Here is a 27,872-nt window from a genome sequence, read left to right on the forward strand (position 1 = left end):
CGTCACAATTGCCATGGCTCTTTGCGTGGTGTCACTGGAGACAAAAGAAGCCCTTGATGGCATGCTGACATCAATTCCCTTTTTTCTGTACCTTCATCGGTATTTCTGGCCTCTCCAGAGTGTTACCAGTTTTTCCTGATATTCCAATGTTGTTGCAGGGGGAAAAATGTCTCCACCAAGGAAATCTGGTTTTAAACCATGCAGGGAATGTTAGTGTCAAAAGTCAATCACTGATCCTCATGAAGACTGTCTTTGGTGTCATGTCAAAAGTTGAACCCTGACGTTCTGAAGGAGAGAGAGAGGCGAAGCAAGAGAAGAGGGGACATTGAAAGTCTCGTCCACGATCAAAGTCCCTGTTCTTTTGAAGTCAGCCAAGAGGAAGTTTAAGGTGCAGCGGCACCATAGACCCGATGTCGTTCTTCAAGACATGAGTCTTCAAAGTTGGTGACCCCTTGTTTGAGGTAGATGAAGATTGAGAGGAGGTGACTCTGGCTTCATCTCCAGTGGACTCTCCAGCGAGGCCTTCAAGTCCGAAACCACCATCGACTTTGCATGGACATCCTGATCAGGAGCAGGTTAAAGATATACAGTATCTCCTGTGCCTCCTCAAAAGGAGCAGAGGTATCCAGCTTTTCCTACTCAAGGATCTGATATTTCAAACTTTTTAATTGGTATGTTAAGCATTTTCTGCAGCACAATTAATCGATCTGGTGTGCTTGAGGGCCCCATGTTTCCGTTTTCATATCCCCTAGGAGGATTTCTGCACAGTATCCGCAGGTGCCATTTATGCCCTTTATGCCGATGGCCCAGGTTTTCTGCCCGACTCTGGTGCCGAGAAAGGCTACTCCTTTGCCAGTCCGTGTTCAGCAGGTGTCGCCGGTTGCTCCCTCTCTGACATAGGCTGAATATCCTCCGGTGTCACATCATTCGACTCCAGTTCTTTTTGCCTCTTCTACACAAGTGCTGAAGTCACCGGCGCAGTTATCGACATTACGGACGCCGGTACTGGCTTGACTGACGTTGTCAAGACAAAGGTCTTGAAGGGAAGCGCAGAGTCTTCTTGAAGAGGAACAGTATGCTTTTGGAGAAGGGGAAATGGAAGAGGGAGAAATACAGTCACTGTATCCAGATACTAGTGGAAAGTGGGTTGGATACTTCCTCAGAATTGGAGTTGTTGTCTTCACAAGGTGTTCCTCCACTGGAAGTCACATCATACCATTCAGTGATAAGGAAGGCAGAGAATATGTTGGAACTGCCTCTTCCATCAACTGAGCTCATGCCTAATTTAACAGAAGTGTTGCATTCTTCTTCAACATCAGAGTCTTTATTACATTTGAGGCATTGACTGAGCCGATTCTAGAAATTAGGCAGGAACCCATGTCATCCTCTGCAGTATCCATCACTATTGCCAGGAGATATAACTCTGCTCAAGGAGATCCTCTGTTTTTATCTACTCATTCTATACCTAAGAGTTTGGTGGTACACGCTTCCTATTCATCCAAGTTGTCTTGTGGGATTCTCCCCCCCCCTCTTTCTCCCCCCCTCCCCCCTCTTTCTCCCCCCTCCAGCAGAGAGGGAGTCAAAGAAGATTGACCAGTCTGCAAAAAAGATGTTTTCTTCTGGTAATATGGCTCTGAATTCAACCATTGCAACTTGTTTATTGGGACCAATCGTTCATGCTTTGATGGACTCAGCTAAAGCAGTGGTTCCAAAATCACTGGAGGATGTTCAGGCTGAGTTGCTGAACGACTACCAGGCTGCTGCTTGCCAAGCCATTCATTTGGGCCTGGATACAGCTGATTTGGTTGCAAGAGCGAACAGGACTTATGTCGCTACGAGGGGGCGCACATCACGGAGACGATCTGGATTCTTACTGGATGTGCAAAGCACCTTGATGGATTTGACTTTCGATGAGTCGAGACTGTTTGGTGCCAATGCTGATTCTGCCTTGGAGAGATTTAAGGATAGCAAGGCAACAGAAAGATATTTGGGCTTTCAATTGCAGTTCAGGGATTACAGGCTGTTTCAGAGGTTCAGTGAGTTTGGCAGGAACTTTTACATTCAAGGAAGGCAGTAATACCAGCAGCAGCAGTCCAATCCCCTCTATAGACATTTCAAGGGACAGGGCAGAGGCAGACAGTGGGGAGCCACCCATCAGTCATTCTCTTACTCGTCCTCCCAGGCCAATGCCACAGGAAAGCAGCCCTAGTTTTGCCATCTTGGAGCATGCTTTGCCAGTGGGAGGACAGGTGTCCCAGTTTCTACTACAATGGAGATCCATAACATCAGATCAGTGGGTTTTAAATATTGAGAAAAATGGGTACACCCTTGTAGGAAGTTGGCTCTGTATGTACTATCTCAAAGTAAGAGCTAGTGTGCACAGAGTCTAAGGGTTCCCCTTAAAGGTAAGATAGTGGCAAAATTAGATAATGCTAATGCTCTATTTTGTGGTAGTGTGGTCGAGCAGTAGGCTTATCAGAGGGTAGTATTAAGCATTTGTTGTACACACACAGGCAGTAAATGAGGAACACACACTCAAAGACTTAACTCCAGGCCAATAGTTTTTATAGTTCAAGATTTGAAGTAAATACATAAAATGCAAGGTACTCCACACAGGTGAGTTAGGAACTTTGAATTGGAGTAATAACGTAAACAGTTTAAGTTAAAATGGCAATAAGCTATTTTAAAAGTAGACACTGCAAAATTCAACAGTTCCTGGGGGAGGTACGTATTGGTTAGATTGTGAGGTAAGTAAGACACAAGTCTCCGTTCCTGGGCATAGGCAGCCCACAGTTGGGGGTTCAGGACAACCCCAAAGTTACCACACCAGCAGCTCAGGGCCGGTCAGGTGCAGAGGGCATAGTGGTGCCCAAAACACATAGGCGCCTAGGAGAACAGGGGTGCTCTGGTTCCGGTCTGCCAGCAGGTAAGTACACCACCCTCGGGGGCAGACCAGGGGGGTTTTGTAGAGCATTGGGGGGGGGGGGGGGGACACACAAGTAGGCACACAAAACACACCCTCACAGGGGCGGCCAGGTGCAGTGTGCAAAGCAGGCGTCTGGTTTTGTATTGGTTTCAATGAAGGAACCCGGGGCTCACTCTAGCGGTGCAGGCAGGGCACAGGGGGACTTCTCTGGCCAGCCACCACCTGGGCTAGGCAGGGGGTCGCCTGGGGGTCACTCCTGCACTGAAGTTCGGTTCCTTCTGGTCCTGGGGGCTGCGGGTGCAGTGCTTGGTCCAGGCGTTGGGTCCCTTGTTACAGGCAGTCGCGGTCAGGGGGAGCCTCTGGATTCTCTCTGCATGCGTCACTGTGGAGGTTCAGGGGGGTCATCTGGGGCTACTCACGGGGTCACAGTCGCCAGGGAGTCTTCCATGTGGTGTTGGTTCTCTGGATCTCTAGTCCGGGGCGTCCGGTGCACAGTGTGAAGTCTCACGCTTCCGGTGGGAAGAGTGAGGTCTTTGAAGTTGTGGAAAAGTTGCAAGTTTGTTGCTGGTTGTTGAGCAGAGCCGCTGCTCACTGGAGTTTCTTGGTCCAGGGAGTCAGGGCAGTCCTCTGAGGCTTCAGAGGTCACTGGTCCCTTTTAGATGCGTCCCTGGTTGCAGGTTTTCGAGTCAGGAGACAGGCCGGTAGGGCTGTGCCAAAGCAGTTGTCGTCTTCCATCTTCTCTGCAGGGATTGTAGGTCAGCAGTCCTTCTTGTTTCTTCAGGTTGCAGGAATCTGATTTCCTGGGTTCTGGGGTGCCCCTAAATACTAAATTTAGGGGGGGTGTTTAGATCTGGGAGGGCAGTAGCCAATGGCTACTGTCCTGGAGAGTGGCTACACCCTCTTTGTGCCTTCTCCCTGTGGGGAGGGGAACATCCCTAATCCTATTGGGGGAATCCTCCAAAACTAAGATGGAGGATTTCTAAAGGCAGGGGTCACCTCAGCTCAGGGCACCTTAGGGGTTGTCCTGACTGGTTGTTTTCCTAATTATCTCCTCCAGCCTTGCCGCCAAACTGGAAGCAGTGGCCGGAGGGGCGGGCATCTCCACTAGCTGGGATGCCCTGTGGTGCTGTAACATAGGGGGTGAGCCTTTGAGGCTCACCGCCAGGTGTTGCAGTTCCTGCAGGGGGAGGTGTGAAGCACATCCACCCAGTACAGGCTTTGTTCCTGGCCACAGAGTGACAAAGGCACTCTCCCCATGTGGCCAGCAACTTGTATGGTTGTGGCAGGCTGGCAGAAACTGGTCAGCCCCACACTAGAAGTCGGGTTGGTATTCAGTGGGCATCTCTAAGATGCCCTCTGGGTGTATGTTACAATAAATTGCACACTGGCATCAGTGTGCATTTATTGTGCTGAGAAGTTTGATACCAAACTTCCCAGATTTCAGTGTAGCCATTATGGAACTGTGGAGTTTGTGTTTGACAAAGTCCCAGACCATATACTCTTATGGCTACCCTGCACTTACAATGTCTATGGTTTTGCTTAGACACTGTAGGGGCATAGTGCTCATGCACATATGGCCTCACCTGTGTTATAGTGCACCCTGCCTTTGGGTTGGAAGGTCTGCTAGAGGGGTGACTTACCTATGCCACAGGCAGTGTGGGGTTGGCATGGCACTCTGATGGGAGTGTCATATCGACTTAGTCATATTCTCCCCACCAGCACACATAAACTGTGAGACAGTGTGCATGTGCTGAGTGAGGGGTCCCCAGGGTGGCATAAGACATGCTGCAGCCCTTAGAGACCCTCCCTGGCATCAGGGCCCTAGGTACCAGGGGTACCAGTTACATGGGACTTATCTGAGTGCTAGGGCTGTGCCAATTGTGGAAGCAAAGGTACAGTTTAGGGAAAGAACACTGGTGCTGGGGCCTGGTTAGCAGGGTCCCAGCACACGTTCAATTACAACTTGGCATCAGCAAAGGCAAAAAGTCCGGGGGTAACCATGCCAAGGAGGCATTTCCTTACAGCCCTACTGTAGGAAGCTGGCTCTGTATATATTATATCAAAATGAGATATAGTGTGCACAGAGTCCAGGGGTTCCCCAAGAGGCTTGACAGAGGCAATAATAGATAATAATAATGCTCTATTTGTGGTAGTGTGGTCGAGCAGTCAGGCTTATCAGAGGGTAGTGTTAAGCATTTGTTGTACACACACACAAGCAATAAGTGAAGACACACAGTCAATGACTTAACTCCAGGCCAATAGGTTTTTATACAGAAAAATATCATTTTGTTTATTTTTAGAACCACAAGATTCATTTAGCAGGTAAGTACATTAAATGAAAGGTACTTTGCATAGTAATAGTTGAGACTTTAAATAGATTCAATATTGTACACAGTTTTTATTAAAATGGCAAAAATATATTTTTAAAAGTGGACACTGCAATTTTCAACAGTTCCTGGGGGAGGTAAGTACAGTACAGTTTCAGAGGTAAGTACCACACTTACGGGTTAAATCTCCGGGGTTTAAGTAGTCCAACGTTGGGGGGTTCAAGGCAACATCCGACATCAGCAACACCAGGCCGGTCACGTGCAGAGGTCAAACAGGAGCAAAAATAATGTGGGCGCTTATGGAGATAGGTGGTACTCCGGTTCCAGTCTGCTGACAGGTGAGTACACAAAACTTGAATATATCTCTATGAAACGGAGTGCCTCAGGAACACTTCTCGTTCCCCTCAGGATGACAGTTGAAGTGCACAGCTCCCAGAGAGAAACAGCTAGAGGGAAGCTTCAGCACGAGACTAATGTAGAAACACTAGAGCGCTGACCTCACAAAGATTTGGGGCCACCATCTTGAGTGGCAGTTAAACCTGAAGAAGCTAGTTCTAAGAACAGCCTCTGCAAAAGCCACCGGGTGTGAGGACGCCGCTATAACCAATGTGGGCACAAGGAAAAGGGGAACCGTTTTTGCTGAGGGAAGAACTTAACAACACTGGCAATAGTTTTCCTGACAAGATGTGAGAATGTTTATAAAACTAAATGGACACCCTAGATGAAAAAAGACGACAGGTTTTAAGTTGCTTTCTGTAACAGATTTAATTGGACTTAACTTTGAGATGCAGTGGCATTTTGTTCCAAATTTTGTACATGTATAAAATAAAGCTTTTGCCACTCCGCAGCGCGCTGTTTTAGGTGTTAATACTGTTCTTGAGGTGGCTATTGAAGGGATCTCCTTGAAATGTATCATAAAATTTCTTCTCAACCTACTCAAAACTTATGTCGTGAAGGGCTTTGTGAGCTGTGCATAGTCTGGAAAGCTACTAGCTTCCTAATAGGAATCCACTGTAGTTCTGACAGTACATGCGAGATATAGGTGTAGGAAAGTGCCCCTTTTGGCATGGTTATCCCCCGTTTTGTCTGACGTTGATGCTAACTTGACTGAGTGTGTGTTGAAATCCTGCTAACAAGGCCCCAGGAGCAGTGTTCTTTCCCTAATTGTACCATTGTTTCCACAATTGGCACACCCCTGACACACAGCTTAGTCCCTTGTAAAAGGTACCAGTGGTACCAAGGGCTCTGTGGCCAGGGAGGGCCCCCGAGTTCTGCAGCATGTATTATTCCACCCCAAGGGACCCCTCACCAAACACATGCACACTTCCAGTGCAGCTTGTGTGTGGTGGTAGAGAGAAAAAGGTAAAGTCAGCATGGCCTTCCTCTCTGGGGTCCATGCCTACCAATCACTACCTGTGGCATAGGTAAGTCACCCCTCTAGCAGGCCTTACAGCCCTAAGGTAGGGTGCACTATATCACAGGTGAAGGCATAGCTGCACAAGCAATATGCCCCTGCAATGTCCAAGTCCATTCTTAGACATTGTAAGTGCAGTGTGGCCATATTAAGTACATGGGCTGGGAGTTTGTCATTACGAACTCCGCGGCTCCATCATGGCTTCTTTGAAGACTGGGAAGTTTGGTATCAAACTTCTCGGCACAATGAACCCACACTGATGCCAGTGTTGGTTTTATTGTAAAATGCACAGAGGTCATCTTAGAGATGACCCATGTATTTTACCCACCCCTCTAGTATAGGGCTGACCGGTCTGTGCCTGCCTGCCACTAACAGACACATTTTTGACCCCATGGGGTGAGAGCCTTTGTGCTCCCCCCTAAAGGAACTGCAACAATTGGCGGTGAGCCTCAAAGCCTCAGGCCTCCTGTTACAGTGCCCCACGGCACTCCAGCTAGTGGAAGCTAGTGCAGGACCAGCAATCTCTACAAACTCCCAGAGGACTGCCTGCTCTGCAGAGGACCAAGAACTCCTGAGGACAGCGGCCTTGTCCACAAGAAACATCCAAGAAGAATGCCAGAACCTGCCCGGATCGGCAAGACCTGCCCACTCTGCAGCCGACGCTCATGGCCCTTGTCCAGGTACACATATACACATGATATAGAGAAGGTCCCCAGGCGATTCTGACTTCGAGTCCACCCTGGAATGACCCCTCCTGGACAGCACACTGACCACTGCAGCCAAAAGGCCCTTCGGCCGCGACCAGATCCAATGAAAATTCCCAAAGGTACTCCTGCACCTGCCGCACCCTGACCTTGGGGAATCCAATTGACTGTCCAGCATCATCCAGTAGACGCGCCTCCTACCTGCCCAGCATTTGGCTTTCCGCAAACAACTCCCTGGACCCAGCCTGTAGCATCTGTGTTGCCCCTGGGGTTCCCCCATTGAAAATCATTGGGAGCCCGATGCTGTGTTTGCACCCCGCACCCGGCCGCCCCTGTGCCGCTAAGGGTGTGGGTTCGGTGCTGACCTGTGCCCCCCTTCCCAATGCTTATGTCAACCCCCAAAGTCTATGTCCTGAAATGGTGGGTACTTACCTGCAACTTATTTCTTTTGGAGTGCCCCAGTCCTCATAGGATTCCATTGAAAACCCGGCATCAACTTTGACCTCTGCACCCAGGAGGCCCTGTGTCACTGGTGGTGCACTTTTGGGGTCAACTTAAACTTTGGCTTGTGGACATCCTAACACCCGAAGACTGGGATCGTAAGTCGAGTACTTACCTGTTAACTGTGCTTACACCTTAGCTCCCCTAGGACTGCATTGGTTCCTATGAAAAATGACTGTCAACATTTGAAATTGAAAAGTGTTACTTATGTGTAAACTGTTTTATCCGAAAAACCTAAACAAAGTGCATTTGATATATAAGCTTGAAAGGAACTTATAAGTGTACTTACTTACCTGCAACAAAGATCCTTTTGGTTCTAGAAATAAAGTAACTAAATATATTTTTGCTATATAAAAAAAAACTGGCCTGGACTTGAGTATGTGCCTCATTTCTTGACTGTGTGTGTACAAGAAATGCTTTGCACTACCCTCTGATAAGCTTAACTGCTCAACCACACTGCCGCATAAGAGAGCATTAGTATTATTAGTATTATCTACTTTCGCCTCTGTTAAGCCTTTGTGGATCCACTGTACTCCGTTCACACTATACCTCAATTTGGAATGGTATATACAGAGCCAGCTTCCTACATTGGTGGATCAGTGGTGGAGTCTACGACTTTCCATTTGCTGGACTACTCAGCCAACATCTGATTACACAACTAAATTCCAAATTTTCCCTTAGATTCAATTGATTTTGAATTGGACCATTTTTTTCTAAATTTTTGAAAGTCCAGCTAGGGCCTTGGTTAAGTCCCCTTTAGCATTTCCTTTTGAGTTTTAAAAGTTAATATAGTTAGGGGTAAGTAGCTAGAAGTAGGTTTAGCTCCTAAAGGAAGTCCCCAACCTCAGTGAAATAATGAGCAGCCCAAAGGGCATGGTTATACAACTCGACCTGACTCCTTACCTCCATCTCAAGATGAGAGAGGTAAGGTCTTTCTCTGGCCTCAAAAAGATTAAAACTAGTTCTACCAAGATTCAGCTCTAGGAGCTGTTGGCAGAGTATGCAAAGGAATACCCTATTGAAGAGGATAATACCCTCTCAGGTGGGGAAGAATTTAGGGATTAGGAGCTTGACCCCCCCACCCACTCCTAACCTAACTAGGGAGGACAGGGCCTCAGTGCTCCGACTCCAAGGATAGTACTCACAGGATCTGAGTATCCCACACGGAAGTCTGGTTCCTGTGCTGAGGGCAGCCTCAATGAAGAGGACCTCCTTTTAGCAAGGATGGCCAAAAGATTAGCTTTGGAGCGAGAGTTCCTTTGCTATAAAAAGGGGGAAATGAGAAATGGGCATAGCCCCCATTGATGGTGGCAGCAACTTAATACTTAGGGGCAGAGAGCACTCTGATACCCCTAAAACCCCCAAAGGTATTGTCCCCAAAAATGAGGATGGTAATGATGTCACCAAGTGGTTCACAGCCTTTGAGAGGGCCTGTGGAACCAGAAGATTGAAAAAATCTCACTGGGGAGCTCTCCTTTGGGAACTGTTCATGGTCAAGTGTAGTAATAGGATCCTTACGCTCACTGGTGCAGACGCTGAGTCCTATCACCACATGAAGGCTACCCTGATTAAGGGCTTTGGACTCACCAGTGAGGAGAATAGAATTAGGGTCAGGAGGGCTCATAAAACCTTGAGCCAGTCCTGGGTTGAATTCCTAGACTACTCAGTGAAAACACTAGATGGTTGGATAGCTGGGAGTGAGGTGCATGACTATGATGGGCTTTATAACTTGTTTATAAAAGAACACATTTTAAGGGACTGCTTCGTTGAAAAAGTGCATCAATATCTGGTAGACCCCGGTCTAATTTCTCCTCAAGAATTGGGAAAGAAGGCAGACCATTGGGTCAAGACAAGGGTGACCACTGGGGGTGACCAAAAGAAGGGGGTTACAAAGCCTCCCCAGGGAAGGGTTGTGAGACACCTAAGGATGAAAGTAAAGAATCTTCTGAAGTCCTCCAAAAACCTGAGCAGGAGGGTGGGCCCCGAACAGCACTAAAGCAGGGTGCACCGTGCCACAGGTGAGGATATAGTTGCATGAACAATGTGCCCCTACAGTGTCTAGTGCATCCTTCAACATTGTAAGTGCAGTGTGGCCATACTCAGCGCATGGGCTGGGAGTTTGTCATTACGAACTCCACAGTTCCATAATGGTTTCACTGAAGTCGGCAAGTTTGGCATCAAACTTCTCAGCACAATAAACCCACACTGATAACAGTTGTAAGAAGTTGGCTCTGTATATACTATCTCAAAGTAAGAAATAGTGTGCACAGAGTCCAAGGGTTCCCCTTACAGGAAGAATAGTGGCAAAATTAGATAATTCTAATGCTCTATTTTGTGGTAGTGTGGTCGAGCAGTAGGCTTATCAGAGGGTAGTGTTAAGCATTTGTTGTACACACACAGGCAATAAATGAGTAACACTCACTCAAAGACTTAACTCCAGGCAAGTAGGTTTTTATATAGAAAAATATCTGTTCTTAGTTTATTTTAAGAACCACAGGTTCAAAATTTGAAGTAAATACATAAAATGCAAGGTACTCCACACAGGTAAGTTAGGAACTTTGAATAAAAGCAGTATCATATACAGTCTTTGTTAAAATGGCAATAAGCTATTTTAAAAGTGGACACAGTGCAAAAATCAACAGTTCCTGGGGAGGTAAGTAATGGTTAGTTTGTCAGGTAGTAAGACACTTACAAGTCTCAGTTCCTGGGCATAGGCAACCCACTGTTGGGGGTTCAAGGCAACCCCAAAGCCACAGCACCAGCAACACAGGGCGGTCAGGTGCAGAGGTCAAATGAGGGTCCAAAACACATAGGCGCCTATGAAGAACAGGGGTGCTCCGGTTCCAGTCTGCTAGCAGGTAAGTACCTGCGTCCTCGGGGAGCAGACCAGGGGGGTTTTCTAGAGCACTTGGGGGGGACACACACAAGCACACAAAATACACCCTCAGCACCACAGGGGCGGCCGGGTGCAGTGTGCAAAGTAGGCATCGAGTTTGCTATAGAAAGCAATGGAAGGACCCGGGGGTCACTTAGGTGATGCAGGCAGGGCACAGGGGGGCTTCTTGGGCCAGCCACCAACTGGGCTAGGATGAGGGCCGCCTGCTGGTCACTCCTGCACTGGTAGGTGGTTCCTCTCGGTCCTGTGGGCTGTGGGTGCAGTGCTTGGTCCAGGCGTCGGGTTCCTTTGTTACCAAGCAGTCGCGGGCAGGGGAGCCTCTGGAACCTCTATGCAGGCGTCGCTGTGCGGGTGCAGGGAAGTCGACTTAGGGTGTCCACGTCGTCGGTGTCGCCTGGGAGTCCTCTCTGCGGTGTGGGTTGTCCTGGACTCGAGCTGGGGCGTCGGGTTTAGAGTGTGAAGATTCACGCTTCTGGCGGGAAGTGAGAGTCTCTTTAAAAGTTGTTTCAAAGTTGCAAAATTGTTGAATTTTCTGAACAGTGCTCCTGTTCTCTGGAGGTTCCTGGTCCTTTAGGTGCAGGGCAGTCGTCTGAGTCCTCAGAGGTCGCTGGTCTCGCTGGATGCGTCGCTGTGCAGGTTCTTTGAGGCTGGAGACAGGCCGGTAGGGCTGGGGCCAAGTCAGTTGTCGTCTCTGTCGTCTCTGCGGGGCTTTCAGGTCAGCAGTCCTTCTTCTTGTTGTAGGTTGCAGGAATCTGATTTCCTGGGTTCAGGATCGCCCCTGAATACTAAATTTAGGGGTGTGTTTAGGTCTGGGGGGCAGTAGCCAATGGCTACTGCCCTTGAGGGTGGCTACACCCTCCTTGTGCCTCCTCCCAGAGGGGAGGGAGGCACATCCCTATTCCTATTGGGGATTCCTCCAAACTCACGATGGAGGATTTCTAAAGGCCGGGGTCACCTCAGCTCAGGGCACCTTAGGGGCTGTCCTGACTGGTAGGTGACTCCTTGTTTTTCTCATTATCTCCTCCGGACTTACTGCCAAAAGTGGGGACTGTGTCCGGAGGCACGGGCATCTCACTAGCTGGGATGCCCTGGGGCGCTGTAGCAACAGGCATGAGCTTTGAGGCTCACCGCCATGTGTTACAGTTCCTGCAGGGGAGGTGAGAAGCACCTCCACCCAGTGCAGGCTTTGTTCCTGGCCACAGAGTGACAAAGGCACTCACCGCATGTGGCCAGAAACTCGTCTGGTTGTGGCAGGCTGGCTGAAACTGGTCAGCCTAGCACTAGGAGTCGGACTGGTATTCAGGGGGCATCTCTAAGATGCCCTCTGAGTGTATTTTACAATAAATCCCACACTGGCATCAGTGTGCATTTATTGTGCTGAGAAGTTTGATACCAAACTTCCCAGATTTCAGTGTAGCCATTATGGAACTGTGGAGTTCGTAATTGACAGACTCTCAGACCATATACTTTTTATGCTACCCTGCACTTACTATGTCTAAGGTTTGTCTTAGACACTGTAGGGGCATAGTGCAGGCACGCACATACCGGTCAGCCCTATACTAGAGGAGTGGGTAAAATACATGGGTCATCTCTAAGATGATCTCTGTGCATTTTGCAATAAAACCAACACTGGCATCAGTGTGGGTTTATTGTGCCGAACTTCCCAGTCTTCAAAGAAGCCATGATGGAGCCGTGGAGTTCTTAATAACAAACTCCCAGCCCATGTACTTAATATGGCCACACTGCACTTACAATGTCTAAGAATGGACTTAGACATTGCAGGGTCATATTGCTTGTGCAGCTATGCCTTCACCTGTGGTATAGTGCACCCTGCCTTAGGGCTGTAAGGCCTGCTGAAGGGGTGACTTACCTATGCCACAGGCAGTGGGATGTGGGAATGGCACCCTGAGGGGAGTGCCATGTCGACTTAGTCATTTTCTCCCCACCAACACACACAAGCTGTGAGGCAGTGTGCATAGGCTGAGTGAGGGGTCCCCAGTGTGGCATAATACATGCTGCAGCCCTTCGAAACCTTCCCTGGCCACAGGGCCCTTGGTACCAAGGGTACCATTTACAAGGGACTTATCTGTGTGCCAGGGCGGTGCCAATTGTGAGAACAGAGATACAGTTTAGGGAAAGAACACTGGTGCTGGGGCCTGGTTAGCAGGGTCCCAGCACACTTTCAGTCATAACTGGCATCAACATAAGGCAAAAAGTTAGGGGGTAACCATGCCAAGGGAGGCATTTCCCTACAGCATGGAAATATCTATTTTAGTTCATCTGAATTCCAATATATTCGAGTAAAAGTTGTTCCTAAAAATAGTGTCCTAGGCTTTTGGGGGTGTCATGTGAATATAATTTAAAGTCTGAGGACTTAATGTTTTTTCTTATTCATTACACTGTATCAGGTTGCCCAGTTCTGTATGGATCTAATTTGACTATTAAAAACTGGGTATTTAAATATATATGTGTATGTATACAAACACACACTTTTGCTTTATGTAACTGTTGAGCAGGACCATCTCCTGGAGAATATTGTCGCAAGACGAAATGCACAATGAAGAAAATACTCATACCAACTACAGTGCTTCTTAGGGCATAGTCCCTTTGCAATGAAGGAGTGTCTTTGCTCCACCTAGAAGAGGTGGAAGTGCAACCCACTGGAAGGTGCAGCTTTCCACAGAAATAAAAAGTCTAATTATTATAATTATAACTCTGGAGCACACCCAATTGTGACCTTTGTGTAACCCACTGAGAAGCAGCTTCCAAAAATTACCAAGTGAAACAGTTGTGTTGGGAGTCATCCTAGGTATGAGAGCGCGCAATCCACTGGGGGGCTCATGTTCCAGAAGCGACAATCGATTATATTGTAATTCTGTTTGTCCACCCGTCAGCTGTGGGAGTGGAACTCACTAAAAGATTTCTTTCAAAACCATCAAAGGCGTGATTCCTTGTCTTCTGTGCCAGAGGCACTAATTACTGCACTGATAAAATCTGACACCAAGATGTCTGGAATTTGGCAAGTGAGATAACTTTTGCTTATATTGTTTGGAAAATGACATGTTGGCGTAGGTGCTTTACACACCAAAATCTGCCTGTCCTGGTAATTACCAAGACCTTTTTGCCAGCAAGGTCCATGAAAGGAGGTACTCTAAACTTTGGATGAATTCAGGGAGGTATAATACTGTTAGAAGCAGAGGGAAGCCCACTGGGAAGTCTTATCTGCTTTACTGGGCCTCCATCAGTGATTTGAAGTACTTCCTGGAGTAGGAGAGACTGCAACCTTGGAGAGGGGTTGATGCAGGGATTAGTGGGAAATAGAGTGATGTAGTGTGATGAAGTTAAAGGGACTGGCCAAATCAGGGAAGGCGCCACTTGAAAAGATCTTCAAACTTTATTTTACCTGGAGCACTTTTTACCTGTCTTCCCTAGGAGGAGGAGTTAAAGATGGTATGGAATCATGGTGGGCTCTAACAAATGTAACAAAATAGTTTTGATGTATTATTTTTCACTCTTTTTCTTTGCATGTTTGAAATAATTTATTTCAGAAATGTTTAAACAATGTACTTTTCATGTTGAATTAATTTATGCAATCACTTCCATAGGATGAAGAAATTAATCAGCAAAGCCAGTTGGTAGAAAAGTTGAAGCAGCAAATGTTGGATCAGGAGGAGGTGAGTTAGACCACATGTTGCAAGACATGACCTTACATCCATACAGGACTCTTTAATTGACTCACTCATTATTTGCTGCCTTCCTTTTCCTGCAGATGTTTTGCTCCGATATCTCAATATCAGCCTTCTACTTTCTTTCTTCCATCTGCTCCTTCCTACTCCTATATGACCATCCTATTTTAACATCTCTCACTTTAGGTGAGCTTCCCTCCCCTGTTAAAACATTTGATTTTTGTTCCTTTTCCTTCTAAATCCACTGTGTATCTTAAGGTGAAATCCAGCTAGTGTGCCTCCTTCCTCTGAACCTTAAAACATGAAAAGTCATAGTTCATCTAGAACGTGTGCATATCACTCCTTTTCCACCTATTTTAAGGGGGGGCTGGCTGCTTTTACTTCAACACAGTGCTTTAATTCATGTCCACAGCCTACTTTGGCTTTTTTCAAAATTTACAGCTCTACTCTTGTCTCTGGTGAAATCTTAGCTCACATCTGATGTTGCAGAGCTATTTTCCTCTCAAAACTATAATCTCTCATGTTGCTGGTCTTAGTTTAGTTGTTACCTCATGTCATACTTTCGTTCTCCTTACTAAAGCAACGACTAAGCAGGAGAGCCAGTAGCTAATAATGTGCTGGAAAGTATACCATACCTTAGTGACTATTGTGAGTACTACTTGCTACTTCAGCTCTTTTTAAGTTGCTTACCTTGTGCTCTCAGGACTTAGTGCACAAATGTGTGGCACGACTCCCTAGAAGAAAGGAATGTATGGAAACTTTGTTAAAACATGGAAAGTCTCAGTAGATTTGTTGTTACATAGCTGTTGTCTTCAGCTCTCCCTGAGCCTCTCTCTTTGGTCCCCTGTTGATGATACCACCAAAGGATGAAAGCTGATGTGAAATCGTGCTGCATTCCTCTCAAGATCAGAAGTTGCCATTTTTCAGCACTAAAGATAGTCCAGTCATCTCTCAGTATGACAAAGTTGGATGCTTGATATTGTGAAGATGAATGAAAAATGCGATCCCACATTTGTCTATGCAGCATACTATCAAGGGTGCCTAAACCTGTACTCTGAAATTTGCTATATCTACTGGTCATCAGACTTCCTTTCAAAGGGTGTAAAGACCACATTGCAGCACCTAGATGAAAGAAATGTGCTACTCTACTCAGTGAAAGAAACAAATTAAGGAAAAGGTGCTTCTCTGATCCAGATTGCATAAGCTGCAACCAGCTTAAACTATTCCTTTAAGAAGCCAGTAGTTTGTGTCCCCCAGCATGCACTGTATTACCATTTTGCCTCACAGCCTCATGTCTTTTTGAGCAACAATATCTAATGTTTTGAATATAAAAATGTTACTGATAATATTGACAACTGTTTTTGTTGAGGGGATGGTTGCTTAGGGAGGGAATGGGTGATGTTTGTCTTCAGTGAGGATTTCATAGATGCAGAAGAATGATTTCAAGTAACATATTGTTAGCATCATAGGCTCCTCGCTGATAGTCATAAGCGGGGACATAAGTGATTACAAGGGGACAGTGTCCAGACCATCCTCAGTTGTCCAGGCAGGTGAAGTGCCTGCAGGACGGTCAAAGGAAGATATCCAGCAGCCGAGTCCACGGGAGGCAGGAGATCCTTGAAATCGCCCACGATCTGTCCCACGTTGGTTGCCAGATTGCAGAAAGCTCAGTGTCCAGCAGGGCCACCAACAAGCCTTGGCAAATGTAAATAGCTGATGCAGGGAAGATTGTAGGTTGTTTTAGACCAGCAGGGTCCTAGTGACTTGTCCCTTGGAAAAGAATCAGGGTAGGCCTTCAGCAGCGAGGAAAGCCAGCCAGAGTCAGAGGAGCTCCCATGAGTGACCCTCTGGTAGCAGGCACAGGAAGTCACATGGAGGCCTCAGCAGCACAGGAGTCCCATGTTGCAGGAGCTGTACAGTGGAAGCTGATCTTTGAGTTGGAGTGCTGGTGGCTGGGGATTCTTGGAGGAAGTGTCAGCAAGCCTTGGCAAGAGCAGCAGTCACGGTGCACAGGGTTTCCGTTCCAGTGGTTGCAGCAAGGGCCCATAGTCTCCCCAGTTGGTCAGAAGACAAAGGGGACCCAGGGAGGACAACAGAACCACCCCTGTGAGCAGAGCCTTTTCATTGTCTGTGGGACAGAAGGATCCAGCCGCTGGTTGATGTCGTCTTGAGGTGCCTTCAGATGCAGTGGAGTGACTCCCTTCACTCCAAGGGAGATTCCTTCTTGCTTCTTGGATGCAGGCAGAGTCCTTGTGACCCTCGAGGATGCACAGCCATGGATGTTGCAGAAATCTTGCAGGAGTTGGAGAAACAATGTTGCAGTGAGAGTCCTCCTAACTGGAAACAGTCTTGTTTCAGTTCCAAAAGCAGACATGCAGCGGCTCCGGAGGCCAAGAGCAGAAGATGTCTTGCAGAGAGTTCCTTTAGGAGTCTTGCTCGACAGAATCTGAGGACCCACCTTCAGGGAAGCCCTTAATTAGCCCTAAAAGGGGGTCAGGGGCATCATCTACCTGGCCTAACCAGTTAGATGCTCCAACGGACTTCTGCCAACCTTGTTTCCAAGATGGCAAAATCCACCGGCCACCTCTGTGCACCGCTCTAGGGGGAGGAACTGGACAGGGGGGTGGTTACTCTGCTGTCCTTTGTGCAGTTTAGTGCCAGAGCGGGAACTGGGGGTTTCTGAGCTGGTGCAAACTGGATTATGCAAATAGGACACCACATGTGCCATTCAAAGCAGTCTGGTAGCGCTCAGAGGCCACCCCAGCCCAGAGACACCTATTTCAAAGAGAGAGGTGGTCACAACCCTCTCTTGCAGGAAATCCTTTGTTCTGCCTTTCCTTACTTGAGTTAGACTCATCAGCAGGGGGCAGCACAGTGTCTGGGGTCGGCAGCAGCGTGGGCTGGCATCCAGACACCGTAAGGCTGCTCATGCTGAACTGGGGGATCCTCTAAGGAACCCCCAGAGTACATGGGATCATGCAACTAGCACTAGAAACTGTGTAGTTCTACAAGTTACTTACCTTCGGTAACGAAGGCTGGATTCTGAGATTTTTCTTAGAACAATACCCTTGCGCGTCGGTAGGTGGCGTCGGTCGACTCCTCGGGCGTCGTCGTAGTCGATGTGATGACGTCGGGAGTAGTACATAGATGGTGCCTCAGCACAGTGACGTCAGTTTCTTTTAACGACTTTCCACGCCAAAGCGCAGAGCTGCTAAGAACACAGAGATTGGTGCGCCAGAGCTAAGGACCTGAAGGGGGAATCCCTGTCTCTAGAAATCAGTTCACAAGCAGGGAGGATGGGTGGGTTGGTAAGGAATCTGCAGCTAGAATATGTCTCTACCAGATATTTTGTTACCGAAGGTAAGTAAACCTGTGTATCTGACTTCTAGTTGTGGATTCCTTACCTTAGAATAGATACCCAAGCAATGCCATCCTCAGAGGTGGGCTGCGAACCAAGATCATACTAGAAAGTCCTGCAGGACCGAGCAACCAAAGTAGCCGTTCCGACGGACCTGACTGTCCCGGCAGTAGTGTTTAGAAAACGTGTGCAGGGATGCCCACGTAGTTGCCTGGCAAATATCCAGGACAGGAACTCTGCGTGCTAACAGCAGAGCAGTAACTCTGGTGGAATGACTGCACAAGCCCTCAGGGGGTTTCTTGGCCAAAGCACAGCACATCTTGATGCAAAGAAGTACCCATCGAGAGATGGAACGTTTTGCCCCGCATTCCCTTTCTCTGCAGCCACATATCCGACAAAGAGTTGATCGTCCACCCGGAAATCTTTAGTACGATTAAGGTAGAATACCAACGCTCTTTTTGGGTCCAGACGGTGGAGTCTCTCCTCCTCGTGGGAAGGATGTGGGGGTGCATAAAAAGTAGGCAGGGTGATGGACATTAAAGTCCAACACCACTTTGTCAGGGTGCACAGAAAAGAATGGAGGTTTGGACGAAAGGGCTTGAAGCTCACTCACTCTGCGAGCAGAAGTGATGGCAACAAAAAAGACAGTCTTGAAATGAGGAGCCGTAAAGGGCAATTGTGCATCGGATCAAAGGGAGTACACATTAAGTAAGTAAGGACAAGATTGAGGTCCCACTGAGGTATGATAAATGGAGTTGGAGGAAATAAATGAGTGAGACCTTTAAGGAATCTATTCACAATAGGAGATTTAAAGAGTGAGGGCTGATCAGGTAGCCTAAGAAAGGCCGAAATGGCAGATAAATACCCTTTAAGGGTGCCCAAAGCAGAGTCCTGCTGGGCCAAAGAAAGAATGAACAAAAGAACCTCAGAAAGAGGGGCAGAAAGGGGATCAACAGATTTGTTGGTGCACCATGCCAATCAATCAATGAATCAATAAAAAAAAATTATAGAGCGCGCTACTCACCCGTGAGGGTCTTAAGGCGCTTGGAGGGGGCTTAAGGGGGGGCAAGAAGGGTCACTGTTCGAACAACCATGTCTTGAGATTCTTTCTGAAGAGCAGGAGGTCTTTTGTTTTGCGAAGGTTGGTGGGGAGGGAGTTCCAGGTTTTGGGGGCGAGGTAGGAGAAGGACCTGCCTCCTGTGGTGGTGCGTTGGATGTGGGGGACTGTGGCTAGGGCGAGGTCGGCTGATCAGAGGTTGAGTGTGGGAGTGTGAAAGTTCACTCTTTCGTTGAGGTAGGTTGGGTCGGTGTTGTGGAGGGATTTGTGTGCGTGGATGGGATCTTGAATGTAATTCTCTTGTCTATGGGGAGCCAGTGAAGGGATTTGAGGTGTGTTGAGATTCGTTTGTGGCGGGGGAGGCCAAGGACGAGGTGTCCTGGATCTGTGTTCTGGATTCTCTGGAGTTTGCGTTTAAGTTTATGTGTGGTCCCTGCGTAAAGGGCTTTACCGTAGTCACAAATTTATGCCAGCAACAGGTGTATACCGTTTTGGAGGAGCGACGCTTGGCTGCCAAGATAACATCACTGACTTCGGGTGGAAGATCAAAAGTCGTCAACTGTCACCACTCAATCTCCACGCATGAAGGTGGTGATTGGACGGGTTTGGGTGGAGAACCATCCCCTGTTGCTGCAACAGAAGATCTGCCCGAAGAGGCAGTCTGAGTGGAGAATCGATCGCCATACTCAGTAGGTCCGGATACCATACTCTCCGTGCCCAGTCCGGAGCCACCAAGATGACTTGGGCCTGGTCGTTCCTGATCTGCTTGAGAACTCTGGGCAGATGTGGTATAGGCAGAAAGGCGTAAAGGAGGCCAGAGTTCCACTCAAGACGAAAAGTGTCTCTGAGCGAGTGCCACCTTGGAAACTCCAATGCGCAAAACAGCTGACATTGCACGTTCTCTGCGGAGGTGAACAGATCTAACCAAGGCTCTCCCTGCTGCGGAAAGAGACCTTGCGCCACCTCCGGATGGAGACGCCATTCGTGATCAGCTGTGCATCGACGGCTCAGTTTGTCCGCTCCGGCATTGAGGGAACCCGCTGTATGTTGAACCACCAGGTTAATGCCCTGATGTTCCAGCCATGTCCAGAGGCGTAGTGCCTCCTGACAAAAATTCCAGGACCCTACTCCGCCCTGTTTGTTGCAGTACCACATGGCGGTAGTATTGTCTGTGAACACCTGCACTACTTTCCCTTTGAGAGAGGGAAGAAATGCTTTTAACGCAAGCCTGATCGACCGGAGCTCCAGAAGACTGATATGGAGCCCAGACTCCGCCGTAGACCAGAGGCCTCTGATCTCCACCTCTCCCATGTGGCCGCCCCAAGTCAGAAGCAACACATCTGTCACTATAGATAGATCAGGCTGGGGATCTGCCGCGGACCCAATGTGGATTCGAAAGCCGTCACTGCAGGTCTTTCGCAGTCCCCTCTGAGATCTGGACCATGTCAGAGAGATTCCCCTGATGCTGCGCCCACTGGAACTTCAGGTCCCACTGCAGAGCCCGCATGTGTCACTAGCAGGCTGCCATGAGGCCCAGCAGCTTCAGAGTCAGTCTGACTGAAACCCAAGACAGAGGCTGAAAGATCAGAATCATAGCCTGAATATCTTGAACTCACTTTTTGGGAGGATAAGGCTGAAACTGCACTGTGTACAGAACAGCTCTGATGAAAGGGAGCGTCTGAGCGGGAGTCAGGTGTGACTTCGACACGTTGATAGTAAATCCCAGCGTGTGCAGGCTGCTCTCTGTAGTCTGAAGGTAGAAGACAACTCTCTGGGGTGAGTCCGCCTTCAACAGCCAGTTGTCGAGGTAGGGAAAGACTGAAACACCTAACCTGCGCAGATGAGCTGCAACCACCACCATCACTTTTTGTGAACACCCGAGGGGTGCTGGTAAGTCCGAAGGGGAGCACAGTAAACTGATAGTGCTTGTGACCTACCATGAATTGTAGGTAACGTCTGTAGGCAGGATGGGAATGTGGAAACAAGCGTCCTGCAAGTCCAGTGCTACCATCCAGTCTCCTGGGTTTAAGGCAGACAGAACCTGAGGAGGGATGAGCATTTTGAATTTCTCCTTCTTGGGGAAGTAATTGAGGTCTCGAAGGTCTAGGATAGGACGTAAGCCATTGTCCTTTTTCGGCACCTGAAAGTAGCGAGAATAAAAACCACGACCTACTTCTGGCACAGGGACCTTCTCTATGGCTCCCTTGGCCAAGAGAGCTGCGGTTTCCTGGCGGAGAAGTGCAAAATGATCCTCCGGAAGGTGACTGAATGGAGGAGGCATGGCTAATGGTGCAGATTCCAAAGGGAGGGAGTAGCCCTTTCGAATATCTGCAAAACCCACCTGTCTGTAGGTATGATTCCCAGTGGGGCAGGTGACGGCGAATCCTGCCGCCAACTGAATTGAAGTGAGGGGACGGACCAGCAGGGTTTGGAGGCTGCAGGGAGGTCAGGAGTGGACTGGGTAGACCTCTGATTCCCTGTCCCACGCCCACCTGGGATTCCGCGTCCCCGGCCACGCATAGGCTGAACAGCATGGGTGGCACAGTGGCTGAGAGAGGGACGCGACAGGGAGCCTCTTCCCTGGCCAAGAAAGGGGCGAAAGGCAAACCGCTGGGGGCAAGGGGCAGCGGAAAAAGACCAAGGGACCGAGCCGTAGCCCGGGAGTCCTTGAAACTCTCCAAGGCTGAGTCTGACTTGTCTCCAAAGAGACAGGAGCCATCAATGGGCATGTCCATGAGAGACTGTTGGACATCTCCCAAAAAACCAGAAGTACGCAACCAGGCGTGGAGTCTCAAGGCCATCGTCGTAGCAACCGATCTGCTCAGAGAGTGGATATAGCGGCTCAAAAGGCATGCGGTGTTCACAGACGACAGTGTGAGACTGGAGGAAGAAAACATCTTCCCAAATTGTTCCAGCCTTTTTGATTCCCTATCTGGGGGTGCGGAAGGAAATGCGCCTGAGGAACAGGAATCCTGGATGACAAGACTCTCAGGCGTGGGGTGTTGGGACAAGAATTTAGGGTTGTTTGGGGCGGGCCGATGGCAGTGTGCGATAGTCCTGTTCACAGGAGCCCCTGTGTTTGGTTTGGACCAAGTACCCAAAAGGATGTTGGTGAGGGCTTCATTGAATGGCAAAAGGGGCTCAGATGTGGAAGCCCCTGGTTGAAGCACCTCCGTCAGGAGATTGGACCTGACCTCTACAGTAGGTAGCTCAAGGCCAATGACCTCAGCCGCCCTATTGACCACCATAGCATAAGTCTCTTCCTCCGCTGTAGCCACGGTAGGAGGAGACAGCATGCCAGCGTCTGGAGAAGTGTCCACTCTGCTGGCCTTGCCCAATTCCTGTGCCCAGTCCAAAGATGGTATTCATAAGTGTCCAGGGACCCCTCCAATTATTCTCCGAATTCGTACCCATAAGGAAAAGTGACCAAATCCGACGTGGAGTGAGTAGGCCATATTGAGGGCAGAGGCGGCGCTGACGGACGCCACTCCGACTCTGAGTCATAGGGGATAAGGATCGGGTCGACGTCAATAGTGGGCGGTACCGACATCGGGAGCATCGACAATTGAACCGGCGCCAGGGAAGGTCTTGTGGTACGAGCGGATCTGGAGGGAACCTTGATGGCCTGAGTCGCTGGTGCCGACCCGAAGGCCTCTCGACCTAACCCCTTGGGCCTGAAGGCGCCTTGTCAGGCTCGGACCAGCCAAAAATGAGGCGCATGGCCTCATAAAACTCTTTGAGTTGGGCGGGGGTTAGTCCGGCTCCCGGAAATTCGTGCGTCGACACTCCTCCCGCTTCGCATCAGCCAAGCATCAGGACGAACTCGAAGGGCGACGGGACCTCTTTGACTTCTTCGTACCTGTACCTGAAGATTTGGAGGAAGAAGAATGGTGGTGGTTCTGCGAATGATCTCGAGACCTTCCTCTTGAGCGAGACCGCGACCTACGTGGAGTTGAGCGCTGGGCCGCCATAAACTTGAGAGACCACTCCCTCAAAGCCTTTGGGTGCATGGCCCGGCACTCGGAGGACAACTTCGGGTTGTGGTTGTGCCCAAGGCACCACAAACAAACCCAATTCGGATCTGTCACCGACATCATGCGGTGACAGTCCTCGCACGGCTTGAAACAGGTCTTGGAGGGTCAAAGTTGGTCAAAAATAGACCAGGGTAGCTCTCTCAGGATCAGCGCGTGGCACGGAAAGAAAAGAACTACTGACGTGACTGCGCTAACACGGAGTCTATGTGCTTCTCCCGACATCATCACTGCGACTACAATGCCAACGGCACCTGTGGCGTTGACCGACACCACCTACCGATGCGCAAGGGTATTACTGGAAGAAAAACCTCCAGATCCAGTCTGACGCCTGGGGGAAATTCTAAGTTAAGGAATCTGCAACTATCTGATGCATGATCAACCATGTTTGATACCAAACATGCCTAGGTTCAGAGAGGCTGTTATGTAGTTGGTGCACTTGTGTTGACCAATGTCCACTATATACCTTAAGATGGCTTCTGCACACTTACAAAGCCCAGGGAATGGAGTCTGGGGTTTGTAGGGGTATCCTGCTCATTCAGGAGTACCCTCACACTTAGGGACATGCACCCTGCTCTTGGGCTGGAGGGCCTACCGGAAGGGTGACTTAGAGTGTCCAAGTGCAGTGACCGCGATATAAGGCATGCCTTAAATTTGTAGTGAAAGATGCATGCACCATTTCAGACAGGCTGCAATGGTAGGCCTACAGACATAGTTTGCATGGGCTCCCATGGGTGGCATAATACACGCAGCATCCAATGGGAGACCCCTGGTATACCAATCCCATTGGTTGCCAAGTACCATATACCTGGGGCTTACATGTGTGCACCAGTATGCAAGGTGTAAAAGTTTACCAGCAATCAAATTTATAAGAGAGAGCACAGACCAGACACCGCGGTTCTGATTAGCAGGATCCCAGTGTACTAAAGTCTAAATACACTGACACCAGACGAAAAGCCGGAATAACTGTCAGAAAGATGCTTCTCGTCGTGCCCTTGAGAAGGCCTGGCGCAAGGACCACACCGCTGACAACATGACCGCCCTCAAGAACGCTACACGCGAACACCACCACCTGATCCGCACTGCCAAAAGGAACTTTTTCACCGACAGACTAGACAAAAACAGCCACAACAGCAGAGAACTCTTCAGCATCGTCAAAGAGTTCTCCAACCCCAGCGCCAGCGCCAACGCCGTCACGCCCTCACAGGATTTGTGCGAATCCCTCGCCACTTTCTTCCATCGCAAGATCAGCGACCTCCACAACAGCTTCGGACACCAGACCCAACCATACACCACTGAACCCGCTTCCCCGGACATCACCCTCAACAACTGGACCCACATCAACACGGAAGAAACCAAATCCATCATGAACTCTATCCACTCCGGCGCCCCTTCGGACCCCTGCCCGCACTTCATCTTTAACAAAGCCGACGACATCATCGCCCCGCACCTCCAGACCGTCATCAACTCTTCTTTTTCTTCTGCTACCTTCCCCGAATGCTGGAAGCACGCTGAAGTCAACGCCCTACTAAAGAAACCTACGGCTGACCCAAGCGACCTGAAAAACTTCCGCCCCATCTCTCTTCTACCTTTCCCAGCCAAGGTAATAGAAAAGACCGTCAACAAACAGCTGACCACCTTCCTGGAAGTCAACAACCTGCTCGACCCTTCACAAACCGGATTCCGAACCAACCACAGCACGGAAACCGCCCTCATCTCAGTCACAGACGACATCAGAACCCTGATGGACAACGGTGAAACAGTCGCCCTCATTCTCCTCGACCTCTCAGCTGCCTTTGACACCGTCTGTCACCGCACCCTAATCACCCGCCTACGCTACACCGGGATCCAAGGCCAGGCCCTGGACTGGATCGCCTCCTTCCTCGCTAACCGCTCCCAAAGAGTTTACCTCCCTCCGTTTCGCTCAGAACCTACCAAGATCATCTGCGGCGTACCTCAAGGCTCATCGCTCAGCCCGACACTCTTCAATGTCTACATGAGCCCCCTCGCCGACATCGTACGCAAGCACGACATCATCATCACCTCCTACGCCGACGACACCCAACTTGTACTCTCCCTCACCAAGGACCCCGCCAGCGCCAAGACCAACCTACAAGAGGGTATGAAGGACGTCGCAGATTGGATGAGGCTCAGCCGCCTAAAGCTGAACTCTGAAAAAACGGAAGTCCTCATCCTCGGCAACACCCCGTCCGCCTGGGACGACTCCTGGTGGCCCACGGCCCTCGGCACCGCACCGACCCCCGCAGACCACGCCCGCAACCTCGGCTTCATCTTGGACCCTCTTCTCACCATGACCAAGCAAGTCAACGCCGTGTCCTCCGCCTGCTTCCTCACTCTCCGCATGCTCCGTAAGATCTTCCGCTGGATCCCCGCCGACACCAGAAAAACCGTGACCCACGCCCTCGTCACGAGCCGCCTGGACTACGGCAACACCCTCTACGCCGGGACCGCATCCAAAACGCCTCGGCCCGCCTCATCCTCGACGTACCCCGCAACAGCCACATCTCCGCACACCTGAGACACCTGCATTGGCTCCCAGTCAGCAAAAGGATCACCTTCCGTCTTCTCACCCACGCACACAAAGCCCTCCACAACAAGGGACCGGAATACCTCAACAGACGCCTCAGCTTCTACGTCCCCACCCGCCCCCTCCGCTCCGCTGGCCTCGCACTTGCTGCCGTCCCTCGCACCCGCCGCTCCACGGCGGGTGGGAGATCTTTCTCCTTCCTGGCGGCCAAGACCTGGAACTCCCTCCCCACCAGCCTCAGGACCACCCAGGACCACTCCGCTTTCCAGAGACTCCTAAAGACTTGGCTGTTCGAGCAGCGATAACCCCCCCTTTCCCCCCTAGCGCCTTGAGACCCGCACGGGTGAGTAGCGCGCTTTATAAATGTTAATGATTTGATTTGATTTGATTCTTTCCTACAGCATTGAATTTACGGGTCTGTTCTCCGGGAACTAAGGTGAGTACGGGCAAGGTCCAAGGCCACATTAATAGGTCACCTCGGGAGGCTCTGGGGGGGTCTGGGTGCAGAGAAGTGTTACTGCATTGGGTGTCCCATCCATTTCAATTGGGAATGGTCCAGTCACAAAGTGGCTGCAATTTGGGACTGGGGGGCCAGTCCGGGTGATCTCAATGGTGGGCTTAGTTCTTGAGATGCTCAAGGATGTGGGACACCTTTGGTCCTCTTCTCCTCGGGCTGGGGTGGCTGCGTGCAGAGGTGTCCTGAGGATTCTGAGCAACGGAGACACTCAAGGTAAAACAGGCCTGCAGAAAGAGGCTACAGGAGGTGACTGGGAGGCCAGTCTTGCCAAACCCAAGGGTGGGCTCAGCTCTAGAGGGATTCAGGAGTCTGTGGGCTAAGTTGACTCCCTCAGACTTGGCCTGTGGGGCTCAGGTGCAAAGGTGCTTTGAGGTGTTGGGTTGCTGTGATCAGAGACTTACTTTGTGTCTTGGTGACCTGGTGCAAAGGGAAGCAGGGCAGTGGGGCCACTCTGGTTATTGGGCTTGTGGCTCATGACGTCCCTGAATGGTAAGTCTGCTTCGGTGCTGTTGGGATCCGGATTAGACCAGCAGCAAGCCTTGGTTCCTGCAAGGGGTCCAGTACCCTGGGTATAGGTGTAGGGAGCCTCCGGGAGGGGTCAGTGTCTCTGGACTTTGTTGAAGTGGTGGACTGACCTCTTGGGCTCCAAACAATCTTCTCCTGGCTAGTTGTTCTGGACTTTGCAAATTGTACCTGCAGATGCAGGAAAGCAGCTTTTCTGCTCAGCATGATATCTTTCCCGGTTGTTGAGGTGCTGGGCAGTCCTCCAGTGGTATTGGGGAGGGTGTCCAGTTCTTGGTGAAGTTGGTCCAGCGATTGTAGAAGCACAAGGAGCCTGGCAGGGTTTTGTACCAATCTTTGGTGCACATCTTCAGTTCTCGCTCTCTAAGGTCCATCTTCAGTATTCCACGGTTCGCAGTAGTCGAGACTGGACTTGATCTGCTTTCCTGGTGTCAGGACGTCCTCTGAATACTCCAATTAAGGGCATTAAGAGGCACAAAGGGTAGTAGCCAATCGGCTACTTACCCTCGGGGTCACTGCACCCCTTAGCTGACCACTTACTATGGGGAGTGGGCATCACCCTGTCCCAGAATTCCTAATCCTGCCACAGACAAGATGGTGGAATTCCTAATTTCATGTTCACTTCAGGCTGCTCTCCTCTACGGGTGTGTCCAGCCTATGAGTACAGAACGCCTCCTGACTTTCTAATTTCCCACCTGTCCTGGTGCCAGATGGGCCTCAGGGCATGGGTTCGCCTCTCCCCGGCATGGGGAGCATTGTATACCAAAGGGGGCAGTGTCTTTGAATCACAGGCCTTGGTATGCAGGTCTGCTAGCCATCCTGTTGATGGAGGTGATAAACCCTCCTGCCAGAGCGGGCATTGTTGCTGACCTCAGAGATCAGAGGCTCTTACCTCCAAGGTGGTCAAAAACTTCTCTGAGGTGGCAGGCTGGTCAAAAGCAGTCAGCCAGCACACCAGAGGTCTAACAGGTTTCATGGGGCACCTCTAAGGTGCCCTCTGAGTGTGTATCATTTTAAGTTCAATACTGACATCAATATGGATTTACTAAGATGAGGTGTTTAATACCAAACACCACTATTTTCCGTGTAGCCATCTTGCAGCTGGGTCACTCGTGTTGACCAGTGTCCAGTATGGGCTTTAAGACGGCTTCCTGGTCACTTGCAATGTCTAGGAATGGAACTAGACATCACAGGGGCATATTTGCTCATGCAGAAATGTCCTTGAATGTACTATAATGCACCCTGCCTTAGGGCTTTGATGGACTGCTGTAGGGGTAACTTACATGTAATGTATGCAGTGACTTTGACATGGCACACAATGTGTGTGCCATGTAGTTTTCGGGGTCTGCACCTTGACACACAGTCTGCGATGGCAGGCTGCATGC

The 27,872-nt window shown here is 49.7% G+C and overlaps 1 protein-coding gene across 2 annotated transcripts in view; it reads left to right on the forward strand.

Moving 5' to 3' along the window:
* KIF5B (kinesin family member 5B) overlaps positions 1-27,872 on the forward strand; it is an 811,383-nt gene that overhangs the window by 323,778 nt on the left and 459,733 nt on the right. For both annotated transcript variants that reach the window (XM_069211250.1, XM_069211252.1), the window contains exon 13: positions 14,374-14,442. In XM_069211250.1, coding sequence (XP_069067351.1) covers positions 14,374-14,442 — 69 coding nt within the window. The remainder of the gene's footprint in view (positions 1-14,373; positions 14,443-27,872) is intronic.

The sequence above is a fragment of the Pleurodeles waltl genome, chromosome 10, assembly GCF_031143425.1.
Source record: "Pleurodeles waltl isolate 20211129_DDA chromosome 10, aPleWal1.hap1.20221129, whole genome shotgun sequence".
Taxonomy (NCBI): domain Eukaryota; kingdom Metazoa; phylum Chordata; class Amphibia; order Caudata; family Salamandridae; genus Pleurodeles; species Pleurodeles waltl.